Source organism: Fusarium coffeatum, assembly GCF_003316985.1.
Source record: "Fusarium coffeatum strain FIESC_28 chromosome Unknown BRIP53273_contig_251, whole genome shotgun sequence".
Taxonomy (NCBI): Eukaryota; Fungi; Ascomycota; class Sordariomycetes; order Hypocreales; family Nectriaceae; genus Fusarium; species Fusarium coffeatum.
In genome coordinates, this window is record NW_022158043.1 from 153,852 (window position 1) to 165,591 (window position 11,740).

General features: G+C 48.4%; 4 protein-coding genes across 4 annotated transcripts; 3 read left to right on the forward strand and 1 right to left on the reverse strand.

Annotated features, from left to right (window-relative positions):
• Positions 1-165: 165 nt before the first annotated feature.
• FIESC28_09613 (uncharacterized protein) lies at positions 166-546 on the forward strand (the record flags this gene model as incomplete). Its single annotated transcript, XM_031163749.1, has 1 exon — positions 166-546. The coding sequence occupies one exon, from the start codon at positions 166-168 to the stop codon at positions 544-546; it is 381 nt and encodes a 126-aa protein (XP_031012249.1).
• Positions 547-1,901: 1,355 nt separating this feature from the next.
• On the forward strand, positions 1,902-3,116 carry FIESC28_09614 (uncharacterized protein; the record flags this gene model as incomplete). The annotated part of the gene is made up of 3 exons (XM_031163750.1): positions 1,902-1,977; positions 2,030-2,695; positions 2,743-3,116. 3 exons carry the CDS (start codon positions 1,902-1,904, stop codon positions 3,114-3,116), a joined length of 1,116 nt encoding a protein of 371 aa, XP_031012250.1.
• An 823-nt stretch (positions 3,117-3,939) lies between these two features.
• FIESC28_09615 (uncharacterized protein) lies at positions 3,940-5,169 on the forward strand (the record flags this gene model as incomplete). The annotated part of the gene is made up of 2 exons (XM_031163751.1): positions 3,940-4,228; positions 4,280-5,169. 2 exons carry the CDS (start codon positions 3,940-3,942, stop codon positions 5,167-5,169), a joined length of 1,179 nt encoding a protein of 392 aa, XP_031012251.1.
• A 5,466-nt stretch (positions 5,170-10,635) lies between these two features.
• FIESC28_09616 (uncharacterized protein) lies at positions 10,636-11,318 on the reverse strand (the record flags this gene model as incomplete). Its single annotated transcript, XM_031163752.1, has 3 exons — positions 10,636-10,967; positions 11,023-11,155; positions 11,214-11,318. The coding sequence occupies 3 exons, from the start codon at positions 11,316-11,318 to the stop codon at positions 10,636-10,638; spliced, it is 570 nt and encodes a 189-aa protein (XP_031012252.1).
• Positions 11,319-11,740: the final 422 nt, after the last annotated feature.

Here is an 11,740-nt window from a genome sequence, read left to right on the forward strand (position 1 = left end):
CCCGTGATAGAGTAGGTATATAACTGGACCTATGTCTGGTTTGTTAAATGTTGCCCTGAGTCAGACTTTTAACTTCCCCCATTCAACAAGCTTCTGTTTTGTTTATGCCATAATCAATACAACGCAAATCACAACTGAGATCAACATCCTTAAGTCATCACCAAAATGTATGACAACCTCCTTTACCGCAGCAACCAGGCTATGGCCCTTTTCCCCGGTCTTATCGGTCTCAACCTCCTCATCCGCCCCGAAGCTACACTGCAACAAATGGATTTCACCATCCCTTCTGAGCCTCAAGCGCGGAAGCTCACGCGAGGTCTTGCGCGAATCTATGGCATCAGAAATGTCGTCGTCACCATTCTCTTTAGCAGGCTCAGCTTGACCAAAGATCCGGGGATGATCAATCTTGCTTACATCGGAGCACTGGCCATGTGTCTGACAGATGGTATTGTGGCTAAATCGGTTATTGGACATGGGGAGTGGATGCACTGGGTGTTTGCACCAGTTTGTGTTGGTGCTATTGCTGCGAATCATTATATGGGTTGATAGAATTGTCGCATATCCAGGAAATAGTAGGATTTGTTTTGATATTGCACAATATAACCATGGGCATGCGTTACGTCAACAAGTTGAGCGGCGGCAGATCATAAACTATCTTTTGGAAACGCACTAACAACCAACACCATTCCCCTGTGGCTTAGTTGGCTAAAGCGTCCGACTGTTATTAATAGGCAATCGGGAGATCGGAAGTTCGAGCCTTCCCGGGGGAGTTTGTTTTTGCCAGCTTGGCATCTATTTATTTTTTGACTCTCTGCCCCGTGTAGAATGCACAAGACAAGCTATTTTTACTAACTAGCACTGCTGGTCGATGTTGTCAACGTCATGAGACCAACCTCGTCTGAAGGACTTTTCCACCCGCAATGTTTTCTTTCACTCCAGAAGACGAGCAATCGATATCCGCTCCAGCGTCAAGAAACTTCATTGGCCAATTGCAAACATTTAACTTGCTCATCTTCACTCTCGCGCGGTCGTTAGTCTAGGCTGTTAGCTCAACCGCCCGTCCCGTCAACTAACGACCAACAAACCATTCCATCGTGGCGGAAATAAGACATCCGCTGTCGGAAAGACCAGGGTTGAAGCTTTAGTTCATCTTGGCATACTGGGACTCTGCATGATATGATTACATCTACGCTGTGCCGCTGTCGACTTGGATTTTTATACGCTAGCAAACGAGATGGTAATGTCTCGCAATTAATTGTTGCCCAGGTTGACGGCCGAGGGAGCGACTCTGCGGCTTGACTGCATGATCCTTTGCTTTTCTGTCTCTTAAATGAACCTGTTAAGCCGATACCAGTACCCTGCTGCTCGACCTTCCATCCTGAGACATTTGCAGTCATGCATTGTCGTGTTTGGCTAGGCTCTGGTGTGTTCATGTTCCGGTGCAGCACCGATCGCACATGCTTGGATATCTTGTGACCTTTCAAAAGGTGATGTGCGTATCAGCCCGTTTTCATGGCCCGTCTCTGCTCACTTTTAGAACGGCCATGGTCAGATAGATAGTTAACGAACTAGAGCATGTTTCAGTTGAAGATGCGATGGAGGATGCCAATCCCAAACCTTTTCATAGGGCTCGCGAACCATCAGTAGGATTCCCAACTGAAGTCTGAAAGGATTCGAACGAAGTGGAGTTGCACACCAAGAAATTCTTCAGCCCATGGCGTAACAGCATGAGACACCAGGAACCGGGTTCCATGCGGCCCGTCTCAACGAACAACCCTTTGCAGATCCTTACTCCTCCCCCAGGATTCTCTGCTGTTTGTTGATCGGTGTATATATGCAGCCCGTCCCGGTGCTCTGGGTCGTTGGTTCTGTATGTTTACTAAAACTTTGAAACACGCAAAATGGGTTTGTGGGATGTTGATGACTTCGGCGTCATCGCCGACAAGGCATGTTGGTCTATGTTTGCTATAACGACAGGTACGCTCTGACAACCCCTCGACTTACCTGTAACGGCCGCTAACCTGTGTAGTGGTGGTCGTGCTCCGACTCATCACCCGCCAGTTCTTCGGGCAAGGCAATATGGGTGGTGGTCTTGGATGGGATGACTTCATAACAGCGTTTTGTATTGTTGTCATGCTCATTACATGCGTCATGATCACAATAGGCACGCATTACGGTCTCGGTCGAAAGCTAGAAGACATCGACGTCGCTCTCATCCCCGGCGCACTGAAGTGGAACGTCATCATCAGCTCTGTTCTGATATGGACCTTCTCATTACCCAAGTTCGCCATCATCGCGACGCTGAAGCGCATTCTCGACTACGGATTAAAGACGACGACACTCTTCTGGGGCCTGGCACTCAGTTCACAAGCTTGTATCTTGGCTACGTCGGTCTGGTGGTACAAACAGTGTGACCCCGTGGAATTTGGCTGGGACAGAAGCATTGAGGGTGGGAGTTGCGCTTCTGTACAGGTCATGTCTGACTTGGGATACTTTACGTCGGCTTATTCTGCATTCCTCGATGGGTTCTTCGCCCTGTATCCGATTCCCTTCATTATGAAGCTCAACATGCCGCTCAAGAATAGGATTCTGGTATCGATTGCGCTGGGATTGAGCTTCATGGCTTGCATTCTGTCCATCTACAAGCTGACCATCTTTGGCGAGATCTTTGTGATACTTGCCGAGAACCCAACTTGTGAGTTTTGCTATAACGAATCTACTAGCAATCGCTAACCGCGTCAGATCCCGTTCCCTTCCTCGACATTCTCGGTCTAGGGGAAGGATGCATTCTTCTCATCTGTGCTTCCCTACCAACCTTGGGCCCTCTCTTCAGGCTAGTCAAGGGCAAGATAGCCACAGCAAACGCAAGCCGTATAACGGATAATAGCAAGAAAGGCACCAGCAGTGGGCAATCTAGCGGAAGGTGGGATAAGCTACGAGGTCAACAGGGTGACGACGTGGAGCATGGATCAAGCAGGATCGGGTCCAGCGTCGACGACATTCCGCTTGTGGTGGGCCTGAAACACGCCACTGGAATCCACAAGACGGTCGAGTTTGGCGTATCACATGCAAAACCAGACGAGACTGGACGCGGATACGGACCAGAATCAGAATGATGGAGTTCTATAGCCTAAAGAATAAGAATGCAACTCTACCTTACCGTGCCGCTGGGCCAAGCCTGTTTGTTCCTGAACCGACTGACTGGTAAAAATGCAAGCAGGAACATTTTAGGAAGCTGGTTCATGGATGGTGGTGCCATTTTCCTCTTGGTAATGCAGGATTTAGGGGATCTTTCAGGGATCTTAATCCTTTGAAGCAGCTTGCGTGAAATTTCCCTAAGGATTCAGGACCTGGTTTAGATGTGGATCTGGATTAGCGTGGTGCAACGAGTTTACGAACCAACAAGTTGAGTCAAAGATCTCTTTCTCTAACTTGATATCTTTATGCATGTCAGAGCAGATAAAGCAGTGTGATAATCTTAATTGTCTGTGATAATGCAGCAATACATGGTGATACTCGGTACCTGTCTAAGCGTTCTGACGTCAATCATCCCTAAAGCTACGGGCGCGGATGTGGCGGCTTTCTCGGAAGGTCTAAGCAGGGGCATCGCCTATAAGCCCGCTAATTGGAGCTCTAAGGGCCGGGTTACAGTGCTATCCTTGTCCGCGTTAGAGGCGAACTTTTAGCTCTTCTTCGCCGGAGATCGTTTGAGGCACAGACTCAACTCGACGGAATTGACCAGGAAATGTTAACAGTCCTACAAGGGTTCGGAAGTCTTCTTCCTGTCTTCCGTTCTAATTAGTGTCGTAGAAGATATCTGGTCTAATCTACGTACAGTACATATCACTCATTATCCGCCATAACCTGTATTTCCTACTCGTCTTCCTGTCCCGTCCTGCATATCCCCCCCTGTCACATAATTCCTTTTTTTTTTCCAGTATGGCATCTGCAGACAACCTCATCCAGGCCCTCCAAGGCCTTGACGCAAACTCCTTCGCCAATGAAGCCGAGCGCGTTCGTGCTCTCGACGCCCTTGCCCTGGCTACAAGCAAAGTCCAGAAGCCTTGGGATACAGTCTGGCAGCACTGCTGGGTGAATCCCGCCACCAATGCTTGTGCCAAAACCTTGATCGATGCTGGTGTTTTTAGCAAGTGGCTTGAGACTGGTGGTCAGGACAAGACATGTGCCGAGTTGGCTGAGATGACAAACACTGACCCAGTGCTGATCCGTAAGCCTCGTTTTTGTTCAAATGTTAGGGTTTGAGCTAATGGTACGTTAGGCCGTATGATGCGACAGATCTCTGGCCAGAATCTTGTTATCGAGACGGCTGAGGATACCTATAGGCCTACAGCCTGGGTGCACGCCATAGTTGCCGATCCAGCCCTGGCCAACGTTTACGGTGGTCTCTATGACTTTGTTAACGCTCCCATGTTCAGGACACTGCCATTCTATCTTAAGAAAACTGGCTACAAGAACCCCACTGACCCTAACGATTGCAACTGGCAGTTCATGAAGAGTAAGCAGGAGAATCTGTTCCAGTCTCTTGGTGCCGACCCTGTTGCTGCGAGAGAGTTCAATGATGCTATGGAGAGCCACTCCAAGTATAACCTTACCCCATGGGTTGAGGTATACCCCACTGAGACACTGGTCACAGACTCCAAGCCTGATCGGCCATTGGTAGTTGATGTTGGTGGCAGCAAGGGTCATGACTTGACAAAGTTCCACCTTTGCCATCCTGATATCCCCCATGGTAGCTTAGTCTTGCAAGACCTGCCTGACATCCTTAAAGAGCTTACCATTGCCGACACTATCTCTGTTCATCCTCATGACTTCTTCAAACCTCAACCTGTCAAAGGTGCTCGTGCTTACTTTATGCATAACGTCTTGCACGACTGGGAAGACAAGCAAGCTCGGGAGATACTGAAGCATCTTGCTGATGCCATGGAGCCTGGGTATTCCAAGCTTCTTATTCATGAGAGCTTGGTCAGTACTGTGAAGCCTCTTGCTCGTGTCACAACGTCTGATATCACCATGATGGCTTGCCTTGGTGCCAAGGAGAGAACCGAGATTGAGTGGCGGACGTTAGTTGAGAGTGTTGGATTGAAGGTCCTAAAGATTTGGAGACCACTCCAGTCAGTGGAAAGTGTTATTGAGGCAGAGCTTGCTTAAGCATGGATGCTCTTCTTTTTTTTTTATAGCACCCTGGACCTTGAGCACATAGAGATTAGTATATAGGAAGAATGAGGTCTAGATCTAGGGTCTTAAGGTGGAACTGCTACTATCTATTCCTGTAAACTGTTTTCAAAGAGCTGGTGCAATCTTCGGCCCTCGCTATCAGCCACTTCGCCATGCGACTTAACGCTCCCGTAGGGATGATAAGGGTATGGGCTACAACTGTTAGCCAACTCACTCACGAAGAACAAATCTAACACTTTTACTCACCCATACTCTGGTACAAACGTAATAACACCACTGTCCTGGCTTCTAGCCTGGACAACTCGAAGCCAAAATCTCTCAAAGAACTCGCGCTCATCTTTGAAGATATCATTTTCGGGTTCGGCACATTGCGATGACTGCGTAGTTCCGATGCGTGCATGTATATGTGTTACCTGTGTCTGGGTGAGCAAGCTAACATGACAACGAGGACTTAATCCTTACCCTGGGAATCAAGAGGTCCAGGATCTCCTTGTCTTCTTCCCCAAGGTCTAGAAGTCTTTCGCAGACAACGACCCAGTGAGAGATATCTGCTGTGACTCGAAGCCTTCCAAACTATGTCAGTGGAGAGAGGCCAACAGAATGGAAACGAAACGTACTTTGGGACTCTAGGTAAGATATACTTGGCGGCATATGGCGAGTTGAGAGATCTGTTGCGATGAGTCTCGTGACTTACAAGGCCAGTTAGACCCAAGTCCTTGTCAATATCGAGGGTCTTCTGGTAGAAGTAGACAGAATCATCCAGGCTCCAGTAATCGCTATGACTGTAAGTGAGGGACTTAAATTTAGTGGTGATACTTACCCTCCAGATTGAGCATTAATCTTGAATGGTGTAAGTATCTTCGCTCGTTCGAGATTTTGACGATAGATGTCGAGATGGACAGCAGGCGTGAGATCTTTTGGTCGCGCGCCTACGTAGCCGGCCCAAGCGGTGTGAATCCTAGCAACATCAAAGTTTTGGTCTACAGAAGGTTCGGCGTTAACCTACAAGACTGTAACTTCTAAGCCCGCATCATCCAGTATCTGGCGTAGTTGCCGAAGGCGCTCGGCGTCCAGGTCCGTGATATCAATCTCAACGCCCGCTTCACTGAGTTAGCATCATATCGCTGATCGGTAAAAGTAACAACAAACCATAACCTTGATTCTCAAGATCGGGAAACCATAAAATCCAGTTCTTGAAGCCATCACCAGACTCAACGCCCCATACACTCCGAAAGCGCTTGACGACAACCATCTCGTGTATCTCTGAGAAAGCGAGGATGGAACAATTTAGAAGACTGGAGGTATTTCAATGATTGAGTAGAAGATTAAAAAATGGTTTTTCATCTCTCGTACAGACGGTTTTGCTCAAGAAAAGACCTGCGTTCGGACAGAATTACCGGTTCAAGAACCCCACTTCTACGGGCAGAATTTCCCGACGAAACCAAAATGGAAAATTTAGAATGCCTCTCCGCGTAGCACGACTTGTGAAATGATTCATATTTCTGTTTCTAAGAATTGCACGGTCTAGGCTGATAGTATACAGATAGCGCTTAATAATACTGAAAATGTGGTCCGCGCAGGAAGAAGTATTGACGTTTACGCAGCAAGTCCCTGCCACTCATCATGCAAGCCCGTCTGACTGTGCTCCTCTCAATTGACTGATCTCTTTTTTCAGCATCTCATTCTCCCTCTTACAATCCTCCAACATTTCATTCAACTTCTCATTTTGCTCTTGCGCGCCGAGACTAATTTCCTCAATGATCTTGATGACTCTCCATAGCCGCATGACAACGATCAACGACGCGACTTCCTCGATGATGCCACGTAGTGCGACGTCGGTAATGAAGCCTGCGATGACGATGAATGCGTCAAAGCAGTGGAACCATGAGTTGAAGTATCTGGGTCGTTAGCTTCTGAGTTGGGGCAGACCGAGATGAACATACTTCCAGCCGAACGCCCATACAGAGGCGATCAATTCCAGCATGAACAGGCACGAAAACACGAGGGCGATGGAACCCAATATCTCCAAGGCTAAATCCCAGTCTGAGCCTTTTCTACCTTGCTCACATCTGAACAGATTGAGGACGAAATCTGTGTATTTCAGCAAACGCATATCATCCACGCCCTTACAAAGGTCGACTAACCCGCAATCATGCTCAGAACATCAAGCGACACCAACGTAAGAACTGAATAATGACCAGCCCTCGAAGAGAGGAACTGCGCAGTAGCTTCTCTGGCTGTCCGGACACTCCATTGGTCGCCTTTGAACGGGTGTGAATGCCAATGCTGAAGGTTGAGAGCTGGCAGCCTGGCTTTGCGTTCATGACGTAGTAGTGGTTGTTGCTCGAGAGCAGAATCTCTGTGCTCTACACTGGTTGAGGCCATAATTCTTTGAGTAGATATTACCTTGGACACGGCTTCTATAGTATCGCGAGGTTAAAATTAGGTGATGACACGGAGCGACGCGTCCCAACCTTCGGTCTCGTGAATTCTTGGTCTACCCGGTTACGTCATTCAAATCACGAAAGCTTATCTTATCTGGTCAGCTTTCCACGTTATCGAACAGTTCATGATGTTTGTGAAAAGTGGTCTACACGTTGATACTATGTTTCAAGAAGGTAATTATTGAATTGTACAAACATATTATAACCTGCGTCGGAGCCTACTCAATCGGGGTGGCTTTGACATAATCGCAGTTAGGATCAGAGAATGGATCTCCGCAGCCAACATTCTTGTCCTTCTCGATGAAGACGGCAGGAAGGTTGAAATAACACTTAGGAATCTCTCCCCAAGCCAAGTGACCGACATCAATATCGTCGGAATCGCTAAGCGCACAATCAAGGACAGCCTGGTAGTACTTCTCCCGATCACCAAGACCGTAGTCGGCCATCTTCTCGTAAATGACTTCCTCAACCTCGACCCAGTCCTTGATACGGTTGTTGTTAGGGTTGTTTCGCATGATATAGAAGCAGTACTCCTCTCCATCCTTGAGAGTCATCCACTGGCGACCAGTAGAATAGCCACAGTCCTCGCGGCTTCCGAAGCCATCGCGCTTGTCAGCGACGAGGTGGAGCTTAGCAGCCTTCATGACATCGTTAGCGACCTTGGTCTTGATGTTGTTGCTAATGGACGAGATGGCAACCCGGACGGCTTCAGCGTCGTCGTCGAGGAGGAACCATCCGCCGTTGAAAAACTTTGTGATCTTGGACTGGTAGGTATCCCACTTAGGGGCGGGTAGGGAGTTGTATTCATCTTCGGAACCGCCACCCATGACAATGCGAAGGGTGTCTTCAACCTTCTTGGTAGCTGCCTCGAAGACGTCGGCGAGTGCGGCCGAAATGGTACCCTGGTCGATCTCTTCTTTGCTGTCAGTTGCAAGACCGCTGAAGATGCCGCCAAGAATACCGAAGCCCGCAGCCAAGCCGTTTCCCTGATAGAGTTAGTACTTATCAACGTCACGAAGCAAATAAAACTTACAGCTCCAGGAACAAGTCCACCGAGGGCCCCACCCATACTCGAAGCAGCAGCGAGCCAGGTCAGAACATTACCAGCATTGTCCTCACTGCCGTCAAAGTCCTTCACCATCTGTCCAATGCGTAGACCACTGATCAGCGTCTCGTCAGTGAGCTGTCTCTTCAGCTCATTGAACTTGGCGTGTACACCCTTGGCAGACTGAAAGATCCAGTAAGAGTTCTTGCCAATAATGGTATCTCCATACTTGTCATATTGGTCTTCGCAGCTCATGTCGTTCATCGGCTTGCACTGGGCGCCGAGAACACCACAGCCTGCAGCACCGGATTTACCGCTGGTGCCATCCATGACCTGGTCCTCGACGTTCTTGAGCCAATTGTTCTCGTGTTCTATAGTTGTCAGTGTCTGTAAGTGTGCGATAGTTGAAGAAGACATACCCCATTGCATAAGAATAAACATATCAAGCTGCCCGCCAGCACCGGAATCATCCCAGAGCTTGTCGACGCCCTCGGGTGTTCGTGTATCCCAGCCTTTCCCGTCCCATCCTTTGCAGAGAGTTTCCTTCTTGTCCCAGGCAGCCGGGTCGAGTCTCTTGGACATGGGAGAAGCACTTGCCACAGCGGCAAGTGCCAGGATAGCAGTATTAGATTTCATGATGTAGGAAGTCGAAGTAAAAGTGGCTTGTGTGAAAGAGTGCAATAGTTGGAAGCCTGAGATAGAAACTGTGATAGAACTGAAGAGAACGCTGTGCTGGTAGAACTATAAGGCTTCTTATATCTCGAGAGGTCGCGTAGAACCGTGTCTTGGCAAACTTGAAGCATGGTGTTGCGAAGGATTCGAATCCTCATCTCGCCATTCGCAAAACGAGCCGTGCACCATGATTAAGGACATTGACAGGATCTTGGTAGGGATAATCAGCCTTTGCCGTCACATCACGGCTTACTGTATTCAGTAAATCGTCAATGCATGGAAAAAGGATGAAACTCTTAGATTAGATGCATTTTGCGATCGTTGCTTGTTTCCGCCTTAATCTTGCTTTAGGATGATGTCCCGACATTGACCCGCTGAAACTTGGGGCTGTGTACCATGAGACGCAGTGACGATGAGGTATGAGCATCAATGAGCGACTGACTTGAGTTGCAAAACAAGTCGACTCGATTATCATGTTGAATTCTCCAGCTCATAGTTCACCCCAAAGAATTCGGAGACAACGAAGCAGTCGACTACTAAAACATGCCCTCAATGCTGTATCGCCGTTACCGAAGGTCCAAGTAGCGCCATCTGAACATGACCGGGTCCCGGCTCAACGGTATTCCCGTCCCACCAGCCAGATATCACGGGATCCAATCATAAATCGAAAACACTAGTTTGAATCCTTCTAACATCGAAACATACAAGCTATTGATCAGAATAAGGAGGATTCTGAGCCTGCCAAATTGATGGAAGCTTGGCAGCGCACAGGCTACGGAGCTCTTGGTGGCTGAGCCCTGTGAAACAGCCCTGTAATCTGCTGGGCTAGGTGGGCCACGTGCTACAACTTTAGGTGTCTTTCACGTTTTATGGTTCTGGCCATTCGAATCTCCTGCAAGATTCTGTGATACTTCGCTTTCCTGAATCGTCAAAGCTGGACTTTCTCCTGTAAATTTCATTTCGGGTGTACTGAGAGTAGTTGATCCTCCATGCTTTAAGTCGAGGAACATACACCGTGTCAGTCGCTGACGTAGGAGCCGCCGAATGTAAGGCTCATCTGCCCAGATTATAAACCCACATCAACCACGCATTAGTGAACATGGGTGCCTGTAATCGGATTTGAAGGGGTAGTTTGGATGAATATTTATTAGATATCATTAATAACGGTATACATGAAGAGTATCAATCTCATTAGTCCCGCCGCTGCCCACAATTGAGCCCTAGGTGAACCATGCAAGGCCCTAAACAGCACAATGGGTAGGTCATTCTCATACATCATTACAGAAGGCCTAGCAACACGGGAAGCGCAATGGCACCGCCGACAGCGGCCTTCATAGCACCGTTCTCGACGGTCGAAGGCTCCGCTGCGCCGGTTGTCTGGCTAGCCGCTGATGTCTCAACAGTTGAAACATCAGTCTTGGTCTCCGTCTCTGCCTCCGTGGTTGTTGCAGCATCAGACGTCTTCTCAGCGGTTGTCACAGTAGTAGTGGCCATGGCCTCGGACGATGTCTCGGAAGACTTGGGTAGCTTGATACCACAAGCAGCTTCAGCATCGAACGTGAAGGGAAGGTTCCAGGCAACACAACCATCTCCAGATCTTTGGATTTGCTCTTTTCGTCTTATTAGCCACCTTCCCATGGAGGAACTTGTTGTTGTCGGACTCACCTGGCAGAACGTTGGGGGCGCAGCTCTTAGCAATACAGCACAAGAACTTCTCTCTCATGTCGTCCAACGTGCACACACAAGCCTTGTTATCCTCATTGCACTTGTTGGTGAAGTACTTGAAGAAACAGCCGTTCTACAGAAATGCACATTAGAACGGCGGTAGTTTGTATTCATTTACAAAAAAGACCTACGTTGCATTCTGCATCAGCATTCTGCTTCTCCTGGTCATAGCGCTGGCCAGCTACAAAGCTGCCAGTCAGGCCAAGAAGGACCAAAATATTGAGTAGACGAGTCATTATGATGAATGGAATTAAGAACAATAAGATATGGAGTAAAAATTAGGGTCCAAAGAGCGGTCTTGTTCTGATTTTAAGTCAACTCAAGTCGAGCCTAGCCAAGAATACCCCTGGCGCCGTCTTAACCGGAATGGCAATGATTGGCGGATGAACGGGTCTGGAAATTGATCTCTGCATGGGCCTCACAAGGCCAGCGAATGAGGCCTCTCTGTTGTGTCTAGCGTCTCTAGACCATCTAACGATCACGCCGAAGGATTCGTCTTGCGGTCCATGGTTACCGCTTACGGCTCGGCTGAAGTCGTTCATGTAACGTATGGTCAACACCATACTGACCATCGTGAGTCACCCATTCGTACTAGAACACATTTTGGCAGTGAACACGAGCTTACTCTCCAATTTATCACAGGTTCATGTGGCTGTTA